This window comes from Saimiri boliviensis, chromosome 2 (genome assembly GCF_048565385.1).
Source record: "Saimiri boliviensis isolate mSaiBol1 chromosome 2, mSaiBol1.pri, whole genome shotgun sequence".
Classification (NCBI taxonomy): Eukaryota; Metazoa; Chordata; class Mammalia; order Primates; family Cebidae; genus Saimiri; species Saimiri boliviensis.
In genome coordinates, this window is record NC_133450.1 from 62177892 (window position 1) to 62198478 (window position 20587).

At 51.1% G+C, this 20587-nt stretch overlaps 2 protein-coding genes across 17 annotated transcripts in view; one reads left to right on the forward strand and one right to left on the reverse strand.

The window, feature by feature from the left end:
• Positions 1-6739, forward strand: part of PRIMA1 (proline rich membrane anchor 1) — a 67715-nt gene extending 60976 nt beyond the window's left edge. Inside the window, exon 5 of the mRNA XM_039469450.2 lies at positions 3533-6739. Within this exon, the coding sequence (XP_039325384.1) occupies positions 3533-3635 (103 nt within the window). The 3' untranslated portion in view covers positions 3636-6739. The remainder of the gene's footprint in view (positions 1-3532) is intronic.
• Positions 6740-17038: 10299 nt separating this feature from the next.
• Positions 17039-20587, reverse strand: part of UNC79 (unc-79 homolog, NALCN channel complex subunit) — a 261471-nt gene continuing 257922 nt past the window's right edge. For all 16 annotated transcript variants that reach the window (XM_074393444.1, XM_074393429.1, XM_074393440.1 and 13 more), the window contains 2 exons: positions 20541-20582; positions 17039-18210 (listed from right to left, as the gene is read on the reverse strand). In XM_074393444.1, coding sequence (XP_074249545.1) covers positions 18010-18210; positions 20541-20582 — 243 coding nt within the window. In that variant the 3' untranslated portion in view covers positions 17039-18009. The remainder of the gene's footprint in view (positions 18211-20540; positions 20583-20587) is intronic.

The following is a 20587-nucleotide window of genomic DNA, read 5'->3' on the forward strand; positions in this document are numbered from 1 at the left end:
TTGGTGGGAGGGTGGAGTTGGGGGGCGCAGAGGCTCTGGATGTTCTGCTTTAGGGAACATCCAGCTTCCATGGGGTTCCAGTGAATCCCAGAAAGGTTTTGCAAGCAGCAGTCCAGGGGGCAGAGTGATTGGGCACTCAGCTCCGGTGGCAGGAGGGGAGCAGATCATGTCCACTTCTGAGGAGAGCCCGTAGCTGCCACCATCTCCCATCGCCTTGCACAGGCTCCTGAATGCTCCTGTCTAGGGGCTGTCCCCGACACAGGTGCTTTCTTTGCCAGGAAGAGCCCCTGCCAAGCCCCCTGCCTGCTTTCCTGTCTGGGAAACTGGCTGAGCAGCTGAGAAGGCCCTTGGCCCCCTCCTCGCCCTGCCTTCCCGGTCCTCCTGCCTTGCATCCTGCTCTGCTCCTCTAAGCCACCTCTTCCCCAAGGCCTGCGAGTTCACAGGAGTCTCACAGGATGCCTTTAGAGCTCTCTCCTTGCCTCCCACCCATAGAAATCCTGGGACTCCTCCTCTTACCTTAAAAACGGTAGAAAGCTTGAGCTCTCCAGCTCAGTGATTTCTAAGGGAGCTCCACGCCACCTTCTTCATTTCTTCATTATCTGCCCTAGAAGGCCCTTAAGTCATGTCTCATAATCTGGACCTGTTACAATTGTTTTCATTTTAGCCCTAAGCCCAACATTTAATATGCATGAAGGAGAAATGCAGTGTGGGTTTGTGTCCAGACTCTTTTTGGCCTGTTAATATTTTCTGAAATCCTGATGCTGATATCCTTTCTTCCTCCTTGTATTCGTGATACATTTATCCTACTTGATCCATTAGCGGCCTCACTGGGGGAGCACAGGATCTCACTGGAAGGAAATGCCACCCCCACAAACTGTCCAGACCATGCGGATTTCATGGAGTCGGAAGTCACATCAGAGCTGCTTAAGGCTCCCTGGAAAGGGGTGGTGGATCAGGAAGGCGGATGAAGGGGACAGAGGGAGCAAAAGGCCCGGGCAGCACGTGGCTTCAGAGTCCATCATTTCCCATGGACCCTGACATAAGCAAGGCAGCGCAGCCGAGCCCTGTGCCCAGAGAGGCTCCAGAGAATATCTGTTAGTGTCTGCATAAATGGGATTCTCAGATTCACATGTGGGATATGCTGAATTAAGGCAAAAGGAGACAGACTTCTTGTAGGACTCTGCAGAACTTGGGAGATCTCTAAGAACAGGGTGGAGGGCTTTCCCAAGTGGATGAGATCCCAGAGCTCCTGGGGGAATGCCTGCTTGGAATGCTGATTACATGGGAAGATGTTGGCACTTTGGGAGGCCAAGATGGGAGAATCACTTGAGGTCAGGAGTTCAAGAACAGCCTGGGCAACATAGCGAGACCCTGTCTCTACAAAAAATGTAAAGTTACCCAAGCTTGGCGGCACACACCTGTAGTCCCATCTACTCAGGAGGCTAAAGCTGAAGGATCGCTTGAGCTCAGGAGTTCAAGGTTGCAGTGAGCAGTGATGATGCCACTGTACTCCAGCCTAGGCAGCAGAGCAAGACCCCATCGCCAAAGTAACCATAGTAATAATAATGAGAAGATAGATGTCGGGCCAAGTCAGTGTTGGTGGGTGGTCCAGGCCCCGCCGCAAACCGCATGAGCGTCCTTGGGCAAATCAAGCCCTCCCTAAGCCTCAGTTTCCCTACAAAATGAATCTCTTACTCCAGGCCTAGCTTCTTCAGGTGACCACTGAGAGAAGGGACAGGGAAATCTCTGTGACTGAGAGTGCTTTGCACAAAGCATGATGCACTGTGGGAGGAATTGTGGGTTTGCCTCTTGCATTCCTGGAAGAAGCCACAGAGGCCGGGCTTGACCAACTGGAGTGAGTGCGCTTGGGCTGCTTCGCAGGTGTTTTGAGTGACTTCTGCTTCAGGAGAGAAGGGAACAGTTCATTCATAGACTGAGCTCAGTGTGTGGTCTCTGAGTAGGCCTGATCATTCTTCCCATGAACTGCTAATGATCCCCTCACAGACTTGCCTCACCTGAACTAACTAAGTCAGGGCTTTATCCTGGAGACATTAACCTGGTCCCCAGGCACCAGCCCTCCTGACCGTGGCTCTGGGGAGGCTCTGGGAACATTTGAAAAGGCAGAAGCAATCAACTCCTGGGCCTATGACAATGACCATAAATCTCCAGCCTAGACAGCTCCCAGCAAGGGCCAATCCAGGCTCAGCCCTGGCACCCCTGGGGACCCTGGAGGAGGCTGGGCTACAGCCCCATGGGAATGAGACAGCAGAATTGTGGCACGGAATTGGGCGACGGAGAGCATGTGGCTTAGACCAGGAGGAAACACTCAGGCTGGGGGCCAGTGCCCTCCTAAACAACTCAAGGGAGGGAGGAAGTGAGACTTAAGCCAAGCCCAAAAGTACGCCATGATTTCAGAACCCCGGAAAGTGAGCAAGAGCCTTCTCAGAGCCTGCCTCCCAGCCTTCCTGATCCCTTTTATGCATAGGAGAAAACGACTTTTGGGGTTAAGGGGCCTCTGGAATGAGCTTCAAATGGCTCAATTTGAAGTGTTCAAGAACCGCTGGTGGTTCTCAGTTTAGTGTAGACATTCACCACCATTGCCCTTCCTGTCACTGTCATTGCACCCCTTCATCATTACCACTATCACCATCACCACAACCACTGCCATCTTCACCATCACCAATACCACCTCCACCATCATAACCACTGTCACTTCCACCAATATGACCTTCACTACCATCATGACCTCCGTCACCCCCTCCACAGTCAGCGCAGCCATCAACTTTACCCTAACCATCACTATCATTGCCACCTCCATCATTACTGCTATCACCACCACCATATCCCACCACCCATACCACCTCCACCACCATCTAAGAATGATCACTGTCACCACTGCCATTATGACCTTCACCACCATCATTACCATCATCGCCTCCATCACCAATATCACCGTCACCACCACCATTACCCTCCCCATCACTGTCATCACCACCATTATCAGCATCATCACCGCTGCCACCACGACCATTACCACCAGCATCACCACTAGCACCATCTGCTTCATCACACTTTGTATTTGCCTTTGCCCACACTGAGGAAGATTGCAAATCTCACCCACTAGCACTGCTCTTCTGTTAACTCTCTATACCCTGGAATATTCATCTCTGTCTGCCTGCTCATGATCAAAGAGATCAGTCAAAGCCTGACCGTGCTAGACTGAATGTACTTCTTGTTTATCCAGACTCATACCTGTTGTCCCTGCTTCTTCATTAACAGCTGCCCTCTTTCCCTCTCACTGTGCCCCGGTTTTCATGACACCTGAGTTAAGACCATGTCCAGCTTCTGATTAACCCCACAAGGACCAGCAGCCCAAGGATGCTAATCAAGAACAGAGTCGTGGGCTTCCTTCTGACTCTCTCACGGAGCAGGGATGCTAGCTGGAGGTTACACCCACCATCACTGATAACTAATGGTGTCCCTACCTCCCCTTCCCTTGCCTTCCCTGCCGCCCCGCCTCCCCAACTTCCAGGAAACCACTGAGAAAAGACGAAAATGGCACCAGCATTGCTGAGTATCCCATGAGCTCTTCCCAGAGCAACAAAGGAGTGGACGTGAACAACACAGTAGTGTGAGTCTGCAGGTCCTGGACCCGCTGGCCAGAGGGACACCTTGGTGGCGCTAGTGGACATGGGAAAGCAGGTGGACATGAGCTAACCTGAGCTTCTCCAGGACTTCATTGCCTCACAGGCCCCGAGCCTCCCAAAGGAGAAACCATTCTCTTCCCAGGCTTGCCACCGGTCAGCCTGTGGGCCCAAGCAGCTCGGACGCCAGGCCAAGCCTGGCTCACACTGCGCACAGCACCTGGGCCGTGTCCCCACCGCAGGCCCTCCACCTCCTCCTCCCTGTCTGGTGTCTGGTCTGTTGACTGTCCCCAGCTGCTGTCTACAGCATGCGCACCGGTGAAGCCCGGGGATCTGTGTTTCTGCTGCGGCAGGGAGGCATCCCCCCTTTAGCCAAAAGAAAGATGGTCTGGGGCCCACTCCCTGCCGGAAACCTCTCCTCCTCCTAGGAAGCCTGCCTGCCCCTCTGTCCACATTCTCAACAGAAGCCATCGGCACAGCCGGGAGACAGGCGTCCCCTTTCAAAGGTGCTTCCCACACATCTGTTCGTCGCCCCTTCTGCAATTGTCAATCTTCAGGGCCTGCCTTCTCCCTCCTGTCCCCACTGACACCCCACACCCTCGGCTCCTGACTGCCTGCCATGGAAGGCTGTGAGCCCAGCCTGCAAAATCCCCTCCTGAGCAGACAGAGGAGCTCGTTTACACTCGGGGGCAGTGTCTGGCCTTCCGGGGGCAAAACAACCCTAGGTCCAGGGCCACTGGGCAAGGGCAGAGGCCACTGCACCTGTCCTCACTCATCCCCACACTTCCTCCCCATAGGAACCCATGCATCGATGTGAGCCAGGCCCTGCCTTAGTCGGCAGAGGCCACTACTTGTGCCAAATCCACTGTGGGCTTGCTGTGCCACACTGATGCTGGCTAGGCACTGGATGTCCCCACAGTCCTCCGAGGCCTGACTGTTGTGCTCAGGCTCTCTGCCAGAGTCCTCCATCCTCGTCCCATTTTACCCTCCCCCAGCCCCAGTCACCAAGAAGATGTTCCAATGTCTTCCTGTCAGTGTCTGTTTCCAGTGCTATAGGAGCGCTGAGCCCTCCGGTGTGGTTGGAGCACCCAGGGATGAAATGGGACGGGAGGTGAGGGACCCTCCAGGCTGGTAACCCCTGTCCAGTTGGCCTGTCTCCCAAGTGACTGCCTTCCCTGTGGGCCCCGTCAGGAAGCCCACGGAGACAGGGTGATTTTGCATCTTCTGGCAAATGAGTGGGACACTCCTGGCCCTGTGGTTCTCCCCACCGCCCCTGCATATGTGCTCGGAAGGAACCCAGCGCACTGAATGGTTCCACTGCCAGGCCCTGTAGGACCTGGTCTGCACCCTGACCTGCCAGTGTACTCTGGTAGGTGTTTAAGCTACAGATGAGACTTTGAAGTCCAGAGAAGACAGACACACATGAAAACCGGCTCTCATTTGGGCCAAACCTTAAAAAGTCCATTGTCCCAGAGTCCTAGTGCCCACAGACCTGTCTGTGTGTCATCGTCCTGCCTGGGTCAGCAGGTGCAGGCTGAGCACAGGCCCAGGGCAGACCCTCACATAAAGAGTTTTTCTTCCATCCTCATGTCCTTCTATTTGAGGACTTGTTTTGGGTTTGGATTTGCTGTTCCTGGACACCTGGGCATCAGCATAGTGCCACCCTCTACCCCCTGCCTGGCCAATACTTCACAGTGCTCTTGGGGTACAGAGCCAAGTGACAAACAGGCCAGAGGATGTGGGCCAGCAGCAGGTCAAAGGGGGCAACTTGGCAGACCCCACCCAGGGCATTCTCCCCCACTGCCTGCAGCCTCCTGGTGCCCGCCGAACCCCCCAAGCTGTGCCCTAAGCAGACACCTGGGCAGGACCCTAGCCCTAAGCACACACCACCCTGTGCTGCACCCATGAGAAAGTGCCCATGCCTTGGGCTGCTCAGAAGCTCAGGAGTGATCAGAGGGCACCTTCTGCTAGAAGGGAGGTTCCTGGCCAAGGGATCATGGAGTGCTGGGCAGCCTGCAGGGGCTGGGCACAGCCCAGCTTTGCACACACTCGCCTGGCCCCACCATCCCCAACCTTGGCTTAAACCTTAGAGGCCTGGATTTTGCAGTTAGCCTAATCTTCCAGCCCCTGGCCAGGCTCCCTGGTGAGGAATCAGCTGAGCCATGACACGTTTTGGGGCCTGTATCCTCTTCCCTGAGCCCCGGACGCACCCAGGGCTCTGGTTTGCCCATAAATTCCCTCTCCGTTGAGCTTGTAAAATCCCTTCTCACCCCAGTTAGCAAACACCAAGGGAAGAGCCTAGTTTTTTTGAAAAGATTCACTTAATACCCACCCCCACCCCCCTACCAAGCCCAAGACCAGCCATTCAAAACGTTAAGTCTCATGGCACAGCGAGGGAGACCCAACAGATTTTGAGCTTACAAGACTTAAGCATACTTAAAACCATGCCGGCCCAGTATTTGAGCTTAGAACTTGTATTTAAAATGAGTCTATGGTTTCTAGACACATACTGATTCTCAGGCTAGTCCCAGCGCTGAGGTCAAGAACGAGATGCCCTTCCCTTCTCATTTTCTCAAGTAGATGTTTCCCAGCAGTCTCGCAGTTGAGCCCAACGTCGGAACTCAGATCACAGGGTCTCCCAGAGGTTTCAGGTGTTCCTAAGCAGCTTCTCAAGGAAGTTTTGGAAGAAGGACTAATAGGTGTAAAAATATAAACATATTATATATAGCTATATATATTTAAAGAGATCTCTACATATATATATATATAAAACTACAGTACTCTGCATCTGTACAAAGTATGAGTTAAATGCCCAGGTAGTGTGAGATATGTAATGCATGAATGTGAATATCCTGAAATCTGCCTTCTTAGCAATGAGCCGCGTGTACGAGGAGGACTGTTGCTCCTGGGAGTTCTCTCAATGGGCAGATGTCCAAGGTGATGCAGTCTCATCCACCAATGAGCCATTAAGGTTGGTTTCCTGCTGAGACTTTTGTACCAGAAGCAAGACTGACAGCCCTGGGGGGTGTCCATATGCCACTGATGAGGAAGAAAGTGCCATGACTTTTTTATTTTCAATAAAACATAGAGATGTCTGTTAGTTGTCGTTTCTGGGGTGCGAGGAAGAAGGTGGGCCTGAGGAATGGGGGGATCCTTCACGAGGGTCCTGCCATACCCCAAGGCTGGGCTGGGGACCTTGCGTGGGGTGTTTCTGTATGTGTTATCCCAACAACCCAAGGTCGGTACTTATGGGGACTTCAAAGGCCAATGCTGTCCCTCATCCTGCCACCCACTGCCTTGACCATTGACCTAACTGAGAATAGAGCGACCAGCCTTCCCAGTGTGCCTGGGACTGAGAGATTTTCCTGAACCCAGGACTTTCAGGGCTAAACCCAGGAACATCTGGGGAAAATGGAACAAGACAGTCACCTTAAGTGGACAATGCTCACAGGGAGCAGGAATCAGCCAGCCAGACCAGCAGGGTGATGGTGGCTGGAGTCAGCCTACTGTATGTCCACCCCATGTGAAGACCTCAGCACCCACGCACTTCTCTGCAGAACCCCCTTACCTGGCCAGGCGCATGGAGAATTGGAGGCCTGCCGTGCACCCCACACAGAGGGGCCCAAAAGGCACAGGGACCCCCAGGTTCACCCTCCCCCACCCCCACTCCCTTGGTTTTTCTCAAGCAAGCCTCACGGGAAGCAGCGGGGGGAAGAGCTTCCCGTCTGACGGGCAGGGAGAGGTGTATGAAGAGAGGAAAGTTTCCCCTGCAGCATCCTCATCCTCATCTTTGCAGTGAGGAGACAGGTCAGAGACAGAGCACCATGGCCAAGGTCAAGCACATACCAGGAAACAGGGATGTGGCTGGGGGTTGAACTCAGCCTGGTGCCTCCAAGGCACAGCCACCAGGCACAAGTGAGGGGCCCCAATCCCGACTCTCTCCACTATTGGGGTGCTGCTGGGCCCCACCACCCCTGCCTGGGTTCCCTGGGGCTTCAGCGTTAGCTCAGTGAGGGACAACTAAGAGCCTGGTATGCCCAGAGCTGGTGGGCAGGTATATCCCCCAACCCAACCCACAGCCAAGGGGGCAGCAGCTCAGTGCAGGAACTCGGTGAAGGGCCTGTGTCCCAAGTCTCAGGGACGTGGAGGGAATGCGGAAGTTATTAAAGGCTCTCCTATAATAAACGCCCTTGCACTTGGGATTCTGCGAGCTGCCGTTTGCCTGCATACAGTAGACACATAGTAGAAGATGGCCGTCGTTACAATAACCATCACTGTTGTCCTTAACGAAGCAGCCTGTGTGATAGTGAGGGTTCCTCTGTCCACCGGCCCCCTCCTGAGGCTACCTGGAAGCTGATGAGGGTTCCATGGGGCACCTCAGGCCTCACACCCAGTCCTGTGCACCCCGGCCCAGGCATCCTCAGCAGCAAGCCCGGAGGCCAGCGGAGGATGCAGCAGGGACTGGCAGATCTGTGTGCTGAACTCTGCCTGCTTGTGAAGGGGCCTGGGAATGGGGACCCAGGGCCAGCCTGGCAGAGGAAGGTGGCAATCGGCCGAGCATACAGGCACCAGGAGCCATCAGCACAGAGCTGCAGCGTCACAGCCTTCCTGGGGGCCAGCCCTGGCTCTCCACTTCCCATCTCCGGGGACTTTGGCCACTGCTGCCACCTCCTATGACCAACACAACAGACTGTGCTCTGGCCACCTGACAGCCCCATGTCCTGCTCTGGGGTCCTGCTGCTGCCAGTGCGGAGGGAGATGCAGCAGGTTCCGGCAGGGTGGCACAATGACTGTCTTAGATGCGTGGGAGTGAGTGGTGTCAGGAAGGCTCTTCCTCTTCCTCCTGCCTTCCCTGCACACGGCACTGTGGTGTGACATTGCCACACACAGTCCTGAGAGCCTGAGTGAGCTGCTGTGCTAGCTCTGGGTGGCAGTTGGCTGGGTAATGTGGCTGTATTGTGGCCTCACCTTTGGGCAGATTCACCCACATCACCAGGCTCATAACAGGGCCGAGTCACCCACTTCCTGTTCCTCTACCATCCTCTCACTTAGGAAGTAGCTGACCAGTCACGGGACACATGGAGGACCCCCTGTCTCCATGCCTGGCACAAGTGGTATCCACAGCCTGTGCTCCAGGCACCTGTGGCTGTCTGTGTCTGGAGATCCAGCTCCGTGAGTCCCCCCTTATGGGGTCAGGTGGGGCAGCGCTCCCAGCTCGTCCTCCCCTCCTCTCCCAGCTCTTCTCTGGGGCTCCTTCTGCTCTCCATTGTATGTTCATCCAGTCAGTCATTCCCCAAACCCTTAAGAGGCTCTGCTACCTGCCAGGCGCCATGCTGAACACAAGGTTCAGCTTCTCCCACCTGAGGCCCTAGCTGGAAATCTTAGAGGTCCCCAGCTCCTTGAACCTGGGGGGTCCCACCTGGGCCCTCCGATCTGCTCTCCAACCCACCTCCACTCACCCAGCCGCTCCCCATCCCACCCCCAACTTCCACTCCCTCTCTCCACCTGCCTCAGGCTTCTCCTCACTCCACGCAACCACTGCCTGCCCAGCAGAGCCACTCAAGCCCACCCTGCTGGCTGCTATGGACCCATCTTTAGTCTGATTGCCCTAAGCCCCGAGGTTTCCCCACTCCTCACTGCTCACCCCACCTACACCCACCATCCAGCAAATGGCACTCACCTCCAGCCTCTTGTTCCCACACCCTCCCCTTGGCTAGGCTTCGCTGTCTGCCCAGCTCGCCTATCCCTCCAGTTTCTGCCTGGCCACCACTCATCTGCTCTCCAGGTCCCCCTCAGAGGCAGCCTCCCCAAAGAACACAGGTGGAACATAAACCCACACATGCACAGAGCCAGAGGAATGCCCCCTCCTGAGCGGCACAGACAGCCCTGCACGCTGAGCTCCCACTCTGCCCTCTCTGGTGGTTGTTTCCGGTCGGTTGTCCTCCGCTGCCTGATCCTGGCAGCCCCAGACAGCTGCTGCTCACTCATATCCTAGTGTCAACCGCCAACCTGTGCTGTGTCCTAGGGATTCAAAGGGAAATTAGGCCCCCGCCCTCCAGGGGTAGGTTAGTGGTGGCATTGGGCCCACAATGTGCACAGCAACGATGACATCAATGTGGAGAGAAAGGGACACTCAGGGCCAGCTTCCCAGGGCTTCATACACTTTATCTCTTTAACAGTCCCCACAAACCTAGGAAGCAGGAAGATCACCCCCATTTTACAGATGAATAAACTGAGGTTAAGTGGCTTACCAAGGGGTAAAAAAAGCAGTTAAGGCATAGAGCATCAATTCAGATCTAGCTCTGTGTGGCTACAAGTTTGTTCCAGGTTCTTCCAACCCAGACAGGTCCTTGAATTTTAAACAGTGTATTCCAGCTAGATTTATAGCCAAGTATCTCCCGTCATGGGAATCACACAGGAGCTGCGATCAGGGCTTGTGGGTCTAACAAAATCACTTCCTAAGTGACTTCTGCAAGGCTCTTTCCCTCTCAGAGCCTGGGATTTCTCATCTGTGAAGTTGGGGGAGACAGATCGGGTGGCTCTTTTCCTGATTGCCACCTGTGGCTGTCTTTGAGCACGTCTCACCCTTCTCTATTCTATCACCTGAGTTTATTTTTAGTACAGCACTTCTCACCCGCTAAGAACAATTACTGATCTATGTACCTGCCTTTCTCCTCTTACTACAATTTAAGATGCTGGGAGCAGGGACCTTATTCATCATCAAATATCCAGCCCTCCGAACACCCAAACATGCTGGGCGTGGGAAATATCTGTTAATTAACAGTGGGTTACAAATGGTTACACAGTACACACAGGCATAAAGGAAAAAAATAGCATTTTATTTCATGCAACTGTCCAGAGTCCCTGCCTCATTGGGTGTGAGGGTGGAGGGGAATAAAAACCCTGAATTTGCAAATTGGTGGCATTGCAGCCTCTTCTGGTATGACTTTGTCTTTCAGGTGACTCTATGTCTTGTGGATAGACCCTTAGTCTTTAAGGCGTCTTCCTGGGCCTGCTCCCTGTAAGAAGCACCTGCGGGTGCCCATGAGCAGACGTCTGTAGTCTGGGGCAGGGGAGCTGGGCTCAGTCCACACGGCATCTTCTGGGTTCTCACTGGTCTCTGCGGCAGAGGGGTTGGCCTGGGCTGCTTCCTGGACAGGTGACTGTGGGGCTGTGCCTGGGCCTTTCTAGGTGAAGGGTGACCGGCTGCCCGCACCACTCCAGCTACAAGAGTCCAGGCTGCCACCTCTGCATATGTTTCTGTAGTCTCAGTTCCTGGTCACCCATGGGGACTTCTGAGCTCTGTGCACTCACCTGGTTCAGGGAGGGCTGTGGATGCTTCTCTTTGAGGTTTATGTGCCACCATCTTCCAGGACGGGTTCCCTGGGGCTTTTTCAACTGGGCATCTCTACAACATCCTTATCCCTAAGAGAGAAGGTGAAGACATGGCCACCTGGGCTCCCAGCAGCCCCCGACTTTGTCTCCCTTTCTCTTTTGCTGACAATCCTCTGCGATCCTAAAGAGATGATCTGTCTGCTTCCTGATCTTATCTTCCAGAACATTCCCTGCATCCTAACCTCCCCCCACCCCACGAAATCCATGGAACCAGACAGGGGCACATGGTTTCTTAGAGAAGAATAAAGAACATATCCATTTATTATTTTCAAAATATTACCTCCATTCCAAGCCCAATCATGCGCTTACACTGTGTGAAGTCCAAGTGCTGACAGACTGCGCCATATGGAGGAGGATTTCCCGGTTGCTCATTCAAACACAGAAACGTGGGGGAGCCGTGAGTCACCATACGAAGCCAGCAGCGTGGGAGCACCACGCTCAGAAGAATGGGAGCCGAATGCCCATTGCAAGCTGTGATTTCATTTCAGCAAAACACCAGCTGTCACATGGCATTACAATTTGAAGAATAAATGGCTGTGTGACTGCAAGGCGTTTAACAGAGCCAGGCACGCGTGGAGTACGGTGTGCCTCATCAAAGCTAGCTCCCATTCTTGTTTGGGATTCCCACTCTGTGCCAGGTGTGTGACAGACATCATTTTCTTCACTCTTTACAGGAGAGAAGAATTATCATTTCCATCTTGCAGTTGATGAAACCGAGGCTTAGTGAGATCAAATGACTTGCCTGTGGTCAGAGAGCAAGTTAGCAAGAAAGTCCAGACTCCAACCCTGATAACCGCCATGGCTACAAAGCCCTGTCTGGGTTCTCTTCCACCTGCCTCCCCAACCCGAGCCCAGCATGGGAGCCCAGCTTCCACACTGCAAGTTGGAGGCCCTGGGCACAGCCCATTATCCACAGAGCCCCCCTCGCCCTGCGTCCCCGCTGGGCAGAGTGATTGTCCTCACCTGGAGAGTATTTCTGTCCTTGTTACTTGATTACTTGCTGGTTCCTTTCTTCTCCAAGTGGCCACTTCAAGGAGCGGAAATCAGGGCATCTGCCAGGAGCCCTGGGAAGCTCCCTTCTCCACCCACCTGCAGGGAGCCTGTCTGAGCTGCATAATTAAAAAACCAGCTCTTTGTTCCCAAAACTGCCAAATTTGTGACTTCCACAAAGGTCCTGCGCACCCTGCCGGGAAAAGCTGGTGCCAGGAGCTCACCTTGCCCCACCCACCTGACCTCAGCTTCTCAGATCGAGAAAAATCCAGTATAGTCGTGGGCTGGAGAGAACAGCCCTGGCCTGAAAAAGGGTCAGGACTGAGGATTGGCATATGAGGGGGCAGGTGGGGGCAGAGGAGTGATGTCAGGGAAAGGAAGGGCCACATGGGGCAGAGAGCACGGCCGAGTGACGCTGGGTACATCCCGCCCCTCTTGGCCCATGAAATGGGAAAGCCAATCTAAAGCAGACAGCAAAACCACAGGCCTGCAGGGCCAGACAGGTGAATGAATGAAGCACTCCGGGCCTTATAAACCAGGCCTGAGGCGGCAGGATTTCTGCCTACCGGCTGGTGGGTTGTTTTTCTTTCTGAGGCTGAGGTCAGTGGCAGGAACTGAGCAAAGCTGGAGTCTACATGTGTCACCAGTGATATCCAGCCCAAAAGAAGAAATTAGAAATTCAAGCTCAGCAAAGAAAATATGCTCTGGGCCCGGGCCAGCCAGCAGGCTGCCAGTTGGTAACTTGTGATCTAAATGACTCTAGGTTACCTTGGAGGTCAGATGTGTAACAGGGGACTCCCTATCATTTAACCATCGGTAATAGGTAATAGATCGAACCTGGGCTTTGGAGGCAGAAATATTCAGATTCAAATTTTGCTCTATCTCTTACTGATTCCTGCAATTTTTTCATCTCTCCATGGCCTCCCTTTCCTCATTTCTAACATGGGGTTAATAATAGAAGTGTCTACCTCACACCATTGTTGCTAAGGTTGAGGTTACTCTATCAAAACTGCTGTATATGACAAGCCCTCCAGTGAGGTCCCTATGATTATAAGTAAGTGGGAGCACATTTCTTCTGGGCTGGGTAAACTCTCAATCGGCCCCGAATCGAACAAAGTTTATCATCACATCTTTTTTTTTTTTTTTTTTTTTTTTTTTAAGATGGAGTCTCACTCTGTTGCCCAGGCTCGAGTGCAGTGGTAAGATCTCGGCTCACTGCAACCTCTGCCTCCTAGGTTCAAGTGATTCTTGCACCTCAGCCTCCCAAGTAGCTGGGACTATAGGCATGTGCCTGGCTAATTTTTGTAATTTTTGCGGAGATGGGGTTTCACCATGTTGGCCAGACTGGTCTTGAACTCATGACCTCAGGTGATCTGCTTGCCTAAGCTTCCCAAAGTGCTGGGATTACAGGAATGAGCCATCATGCCCAGCCCTACCATGACAATCTTCTACTCATAATTTTTTCTCCTAAAACTACTATATTAAGTGGGAAACTAAATGTGATTTAATTTGTAATCCAAACTTTTTTTTTTTTTTGCATGTACATGAATTCCCAAAGCAAGGGGGAAAACACCTATGTCAGATGAAGTGATAAACAGAGATGCCAATGAGATTGAGCCATCTTAAAAAACAAAATAGAACAACCTCAGATTTCTCTACCCCATGCTCCTGGCACATTTTAGCCAAAGGAACCTAGACCCTGATAACAGGGAGTAGAAATGAACATGTACCGAGCGAGGCCGTGCGTTGGAGGCAGACCGCCTTCAGTCCTAACGCTACTCTCTCCAGCTGCACGATCTTGGATGAGGCACTTAACCAGAGGGCCTCAGTTGCCTCAACTGCAAAGTGGGGATAATAATAAGGCCTATCTCACACAGGGGAGGGGGCTAAGGAGTAAAAATAATGTATGAGGAATGCTTCGTATCTAGTAGATGCTCAATAAATGGTATCTTCATATCTAGCAGATGCTTAATAAATGGCTATTATTCTGTCTGTTGAATCCCCTTCACCTGAGGCTCACCACTCGTTCCTGTCAGTGAAGGACTGGCCAGTTTTTTACTAATAACACATTAGCCACCTCCCAAAGGGTTCAAATTCCATAAAAACACGGTTTGGTACTATTCCATTGCATTCTAACCACTCCCTTCATCCTTCTTAAGAACACACCATTGCTGTCAAAACACCCAATTTTCCCAATATACATATTTGCCAATCAGTTCTACTAAAGAAGTATAATAAAGGATCTGCATCGTCCAATTAAAGCCAGAGGCCCAGCTCATGAAAGGGATGAGAGGACGCATCTTCTCTGATCCAATCCAGTCTTATTTGGCCTTTTGTAGCTTGGAAACAGAGATGAAGCTGCTGCAACCACTGCTCCGATGAGACTCTTCAGGAAGCGATTTGCTGGAAACATCCCAATATCAGGCTGAATTACATGCTTGCTAAGAGATGGTACACAATGGAGACTGGACGCTCTTGGCTACTGCCATGTTTGGGCTCTCCTGGGTATTGTAGGTTTCGATTCTGAGGCACTGGCTGAAGAATAAAACCAGAGGAGCCTGCAGCTGTGAGCTGTCCCTCTATGCTCTTGAGGAGGCAGCAAGTCTTCCCAGAGGTCCACAGACTCCAGCACACTTTCCCAAGTACCATCACAGTTCTCTACCCACGTGCGTTTTCCATCACCCCAGGAAGACGGGCAGACAGCTCCATTTTACAGAGAAGGAAACGCAGAGGTTCAGGGAGGTTTAGTAACTTGTCCAAGGTCACCCAGCTTATCAGAGGCACACCCATTGTGAAAAATCATTGGGAACAGAATCTACACATTTGGAGATTGGGACTTATTTCACCCTTGGGAGTCTCGCTCTGTTTTGTTCACACACTGGAACCAGTAGGGTGCTGTGCAAAAAGGAAAACTGAGTCTGTCCTGTGGCCCTCGTCCAAGCCAGTGATTAGTGTGCTGGCCGAATCTGGATCAGGTAAATTCTGCTGAGATCTGTCTGCCCCCTGCTCTGCATCTGTGGCTGTCACCTGTGGCTGACATGCTCAGTGGCAGACGTTCATATGGGTAGCGACTGGGAGCACAGTCCCTGGGGGTCAGACAGCCTGAGTCAAGTCCTGGCTCCGGCCCTTACTAGCTGCATGACCTTGGGCAAGTCGCTATAACTCTCCAGGCTTAAACATAAGAATCAAAGTAATAATCAGTACCTTTCAACAAGTGCTTACCATGTGCCAGGTGTTGCCCTACGCTCTTTTCTGGCATTCTTTGATCATCTCAACAACCTCTGCGGTAGAATGTGCGTCATTGTCCCCATTTTACAGATAAGGAAACACTAATATGGAAATCCCAGTGTCCCTGAGGTGGTAAGGAAAATATATTCACGGAAGGGCTGGCTCCAGCTCAGTGCCTTTCAGTGGCTTTTACATAGGTCAGAGGTCAGCACGCTTTTTCTACCCAGGGCCAGATGATAACTATTTTAGGCTTTCTGAGCCATGCAGTTTCTGTTGCAACTCTGTCTACCAATGTAGCACAGAGCTGCCCTATACAATATGCAAATGGCCAGTGTGATTGTTTCCACTAAAACTTTGCAAAACAGGCCATGGGCTCTACTGGACCTGTGGGCTGAGGTGTGCTGACTCCTGCCTTAGGTGAAGAGTTTCTCCTCTACTTATTAGTGCCAATCTTGCTAAACTTCCGTAAGTCCCTGTCTTCCTTTTGTCTTCAAAGTGCCTGAGCCCGACTCTTTGGAGGGTGGACATAAGGTTGCCAAGAAGATGAGGACACTGGCGATGGGCAGTGCATCATAGGTGGGGAGGCTCACTGTTTCCATCAGCCAGTGAAGTGGCAGGGTGCCAGCAGGGACAGCGTTTGGGTCAGGTCGGCAGGGAAGAGAGTCCTGGTTCTCAAGAGCAAGGAGAGAGATTTGCCCAGGTGGGACCAAGACTCTAGGTCAAGGAAACAGGTTCAGACAGTCGGAAGCATTAAATGCGGACCCAGTCAAGAGTGCCACGTTAAGGGTTCGTCTGCAGCTCAGGAAAGACGCAAATGCAAAGTTCAGGCGGAAGTCTGTTCAAAGAACTGGGCAAAGAAGAGGGAGTGGGAGAAGAAGACGTGGGTAACTTCAGACCTCGTCTGCTGGTAGGATGGGGCCACCAAGATCCTGGCTGCCTGGGGCAGGGTGGGCTCAGGACTAGCCAAGAGCCGGGCCTGCAGCTGAGCCCAGATGAGGATGTCAATAAAATCCCTCAGAGGGAAAGCAGCCAGAGCCTCCTCCTCCTCCAGGAACCAATGCAAAAAAAGAGAATGTCACATGCAAAGCTCACGGTGCCCGTGAGGAGCTCAAGAAAGGCCTTTTGCTTAACTGAATCCATTCCCCTCAATAGACATTAGTTAAACACGTACTGTGTGCCGAACCACGGGGAGACAGAGATAGCACATATGCTCCAAGCTGTCACCGTTTACAAGTGAGATAAATACACGCACAGCTTGACTATAAGACAAATGTTCACAGAAGCACAGCCCCACGTGACCAGGACAGAGTAGAGCTCTGACCAGGGAGAGGCCTTTCAGAAGAGTTTGTTGGTCAGATACAAAGAACAATCACTTCTGAACTCTCCATACTGAGCCTGAAAGGTCCCCTGGAATTTGTATAAGATGAAGAGTTGAAGATCCATCTGTCTTTCTAGAACTCTTACGAACAAATTAAACATCAGAGGGCTTGTTTTCTTCTGAGAAGCACTAAGATATCAGAGCTCCCAGAAGAAAAGGGAAGCCTCCTAATAAAAAGAATTAAAGAAAAAAAGGTCTTTTGCCCTCAGAGTCCTTCCTAGGGGTAGACTTCAAACAAACTGTATATTCCTCATATCAAATGCCTGAAAGAAAGCCTTTTCTTCTTCTTCATAATTTCACTTTTAAGAGAAGTTAGAAGCTGCAGAACTTTAGAAGGAATGGTTGTCAGGAACTAAACTCTAGCTCTAGAAACTGGTTTTAAAAAACCCCAGGCTCACAAAGATAATAAAAAATGCATTTAATAGCATGTTAATATACAGCTTAAATGTGTAGTAAGTCTTCTGTTAGTCAGTGCATTACAGGGATACGGAGGAGAAATTTCATTTGGAATGCACAGTCAGATGCTAGGTATAGGTGCGGATAAATGTGCTGCTCTCGCACTATTAAAATTCCGTTTTATGAAACATAACTCCAAGTGCAGGGCGCTGTGCCAGTGAGGGACGCATCCGGTCCAGTGTGCAAGCTACAGTTTTCAATTAAGTTGTATACAAGTATTAACAAAAGAATAAAATTTATTATTCACAAAACTAAAGTGGTTATCATAAAGCTTACAAGAGAGTACAGCCTAGAACTAATGAGTTGAAAAACTAGTTTGAAAAAGAATCAAACTTACTGGACAGTTTTGGAAAATGATATTATAAAACAACGCAAACAATTGGCACAGTTTAACCACCTAATTTCTAAGTGCACTTTGTAATGTTCCTTGCAAGCTGCCACTTTTCCCAGGATAATGACAAAAAGCTTCAGTCAGGTGTCACTGGCTTACGGTGACGGGTTTTTTATTGCATTGCCAAGAGTGGATTTTAAGAAAAAACACTACAAAGGTTTCAAAAACCCTATTTATTCTCTATCATCAAAAATAGCAACAGGGGGACTTATACAACTTTTCTGTGAGTACCCACCAGTCTATTTTTTTTTTCTTAAAAAAAATAGAAGTTAGTTAAAGAAAAATGATTTGGTTTTTAAAAAATAATGTAAGGAAACACTTAATCAGATAGCCCAAGGAGTCATCAGAAATATGTGTAGCAAGAAAGCTTCATTTTCGGCCCTCTCTGGCCTTTGCACATCTTTTACTAAACTAGAAAGAGAATGTACAGTACCAATATGTTCCCCAACCTGCTTGGATCAAATTGTTTGTTTTTAAACCCATTATTGCTAAACCAGAGTGTTGACACTGAGCGCCGAGGAGTCCACTCATAGAGGATAAAATTGAGAGGCTGCTTCCGAGGACTGGATCTCCACCTGGGCCATTTTGAACTGAGTGCATTGCAGCCACTTGCGGAGGGCTGCCAGGCCAGCACTGCTCTGGCCCGAGCCGGGCAGCGTCCTTAGGCTGTGGTGGTTCACGTGGTTCTGAATAGCCTGGAGGCGAAGCTGGAGTCCCGCGGATAAGTGCTGTCAAGAAAGGGCAAGAGGTTTTAGTTTATTTCTTTCTAGCATTCACGGGTGACCCAGGGAGTGTCGACCCAGGGAGTGTCAACCCGGGCAGCTTCTTGCAGGCAGAACTCAGGCTTGGCTCAAGGGTTGTGTGGCCTGAAGAAGGCACACTCTCAACTCTGCCAGTGCCCAGGGCAGGGGATGGCACCATGTTTCTTTCTCTTTTTCTTTTTTTGAGACCACTCTGTCACCCTGGCTGGAGTGCAATGGTGCGATCTCGGTTCACTGCAACCTCCACCTCCTGGGTTCAGTCAATTCTCCTGGCTCAGCCTCCTGAGTAGCTGGGATTACAGGTGCACACCACCATGCCCAGCTAATTTTTTGTATTTTTAGTGGAGATGGGGTTTCACCGTGTTAGCCGGGAGAGTCTTGATCGCCTGACCTCCCAATCCGCCCACCTCAGCCTCCCAAAGTGCTGGGATTACAGGCGTGAGCCACTGAGCCCGGCCCGCACCATGTTTCTAGAGTCATCCTGGCCCAAACTCATCAGAACAATAGCATGCCCATCTTGACAGACTCACTGCAAGGAAAACATAAAGCTGCCACACCAGCGCTGGGCTAACGCATGAACTTGGCCCCAAGGAACTATTAACAACATGGACCTGGGTGATGGCTCTGCTGCCAGGTTCCCCAGGTTCAAAGCCTCGCTCCTCTATGAGCAACTTTGGGAACAAGGTTTTTTGGTCTGTGTTTGGGTTTTTTCATGGGTAAAGTGGGGATAGTGACACTTGGGGGTTTGTGTAGGACAAATGAGCTAAAAGAGTGTTCAGAACAGAACTTGGCATGTGAAGAAGCTAGGATGATAGCTTCTCTTCTTTCTCCAAGCTTCTTAGGGAGTTCTGTCAGCCTCCTCCTGGCACTCTGGGCAATGTAAAATCGCCACCGATTGCCGTAAAACCGGGAAAGGGGTAAGAGAGGTAATTTAAAATGCTTCAAGCTGAGAGTCCAAGAAACTCATTTTTCATAGAAAAAAAACTAGTACCGAGAGGGAGTTTTCAGCTGGATCCATGCCCCTGACAGTGGCCACAAATCGCACCAAAGCCATAATCAGGACCCAAAGTCTGCAGTCACGGTTGACAGCTGCATCTCTCTTTTGGTGTCTGGGTACCTTGAGTTCACACTGCTTTCTTGCCACTAGCATTCCTCCCCAACTCAGAGAAGAAATCCAGCAAAAAATTTCCTGGCTTTTCCTCCTGTCCCCCAACACTCAGTGCTACAGACAGGACCCGGTTTGGATGGAGCAGGTGGCTGGCTTTGCCATCTTAATTCAAGCCCAGTAACTCTATCTGCTAGTCACGGCGTATGTTTGCCCCAACAATGACAAAGCGCCACAGAAGGCAAAGCCTGGGGCTGGGAAACACATTCAGGCAGGAGCTCCCATCCAGGCTGTGGGGCCCTGATCAAGACACTCTTCCTTTTGGTTCTAAATTTCTTCATATATAAAATGAGGCAGTAGGTCCCTTGTCGCTCAATCCTATCATTTATTCAACGTTGTCCTTTCATAACAAAATTCTTTCCATGATAGAAAATCAATTTTAGCAACTAGGAAATATCACCCAATATGCCTGGATATCCTCAAAGGGGTCAGTATTCTATTCTTTTTTTTTTTTTTTTTTTTTTCGAGACAGGGTCTTGCTCTGTTTATAGATACACGATCTTGTTATCTGCAAATAGTGACCGTTTATTTTTCCTTTCCAACTTCTATTTCTTTGATTTCTTTTTATGAAATAGAGACAGGTTCTTGCTCTGTTGCCTAGCTGGCGTGCAGTGGCAGGATCACAGCTCACAACTCCTGGGCTTGCAAGTGATCCTCCCACCTCAGCCTCCTAAGTAGCAGGACCACAGTGCATGCCACCATACGCGGTTACATTTTTATTCTTTTGTAGAGATAGGGTCTCACTATGTTGCCCAGGCTGGTCTCCAACTCCTGGCCTCAAGCAGTTCTCCCACCTTGGCCTCTCAAAGTGCTGGGATTACAGGCAGGAGCCACTGCACCCGGCCTTGGCCTGTACTCTCATCAGTGGATGGAGGCTTGCTCAGACCCTGGGATGGCCTCCTCCACCTGCATCCTCACCAACCTCAAGCTGTAGGACAATGGCTCCTGCGCCACCCTCTGCCTGCAGGGCCCTTACCTGGCCCACAGGTCTCCTACATTATCAGCCCTCTAAGGCCAAAAGCAGGTTGAATTCATCCTTCTCCATGGTAAATGGAGCCTCAACAACCTTAGGAATATTCTACATTCTCCGCAGGAAACCGAGCTCCCAGTGTCAGCCCAGGGGGTGACTTACCTTGATATTTGACTGAATCATTGGCAACCACATAGGTATCAGCTGTA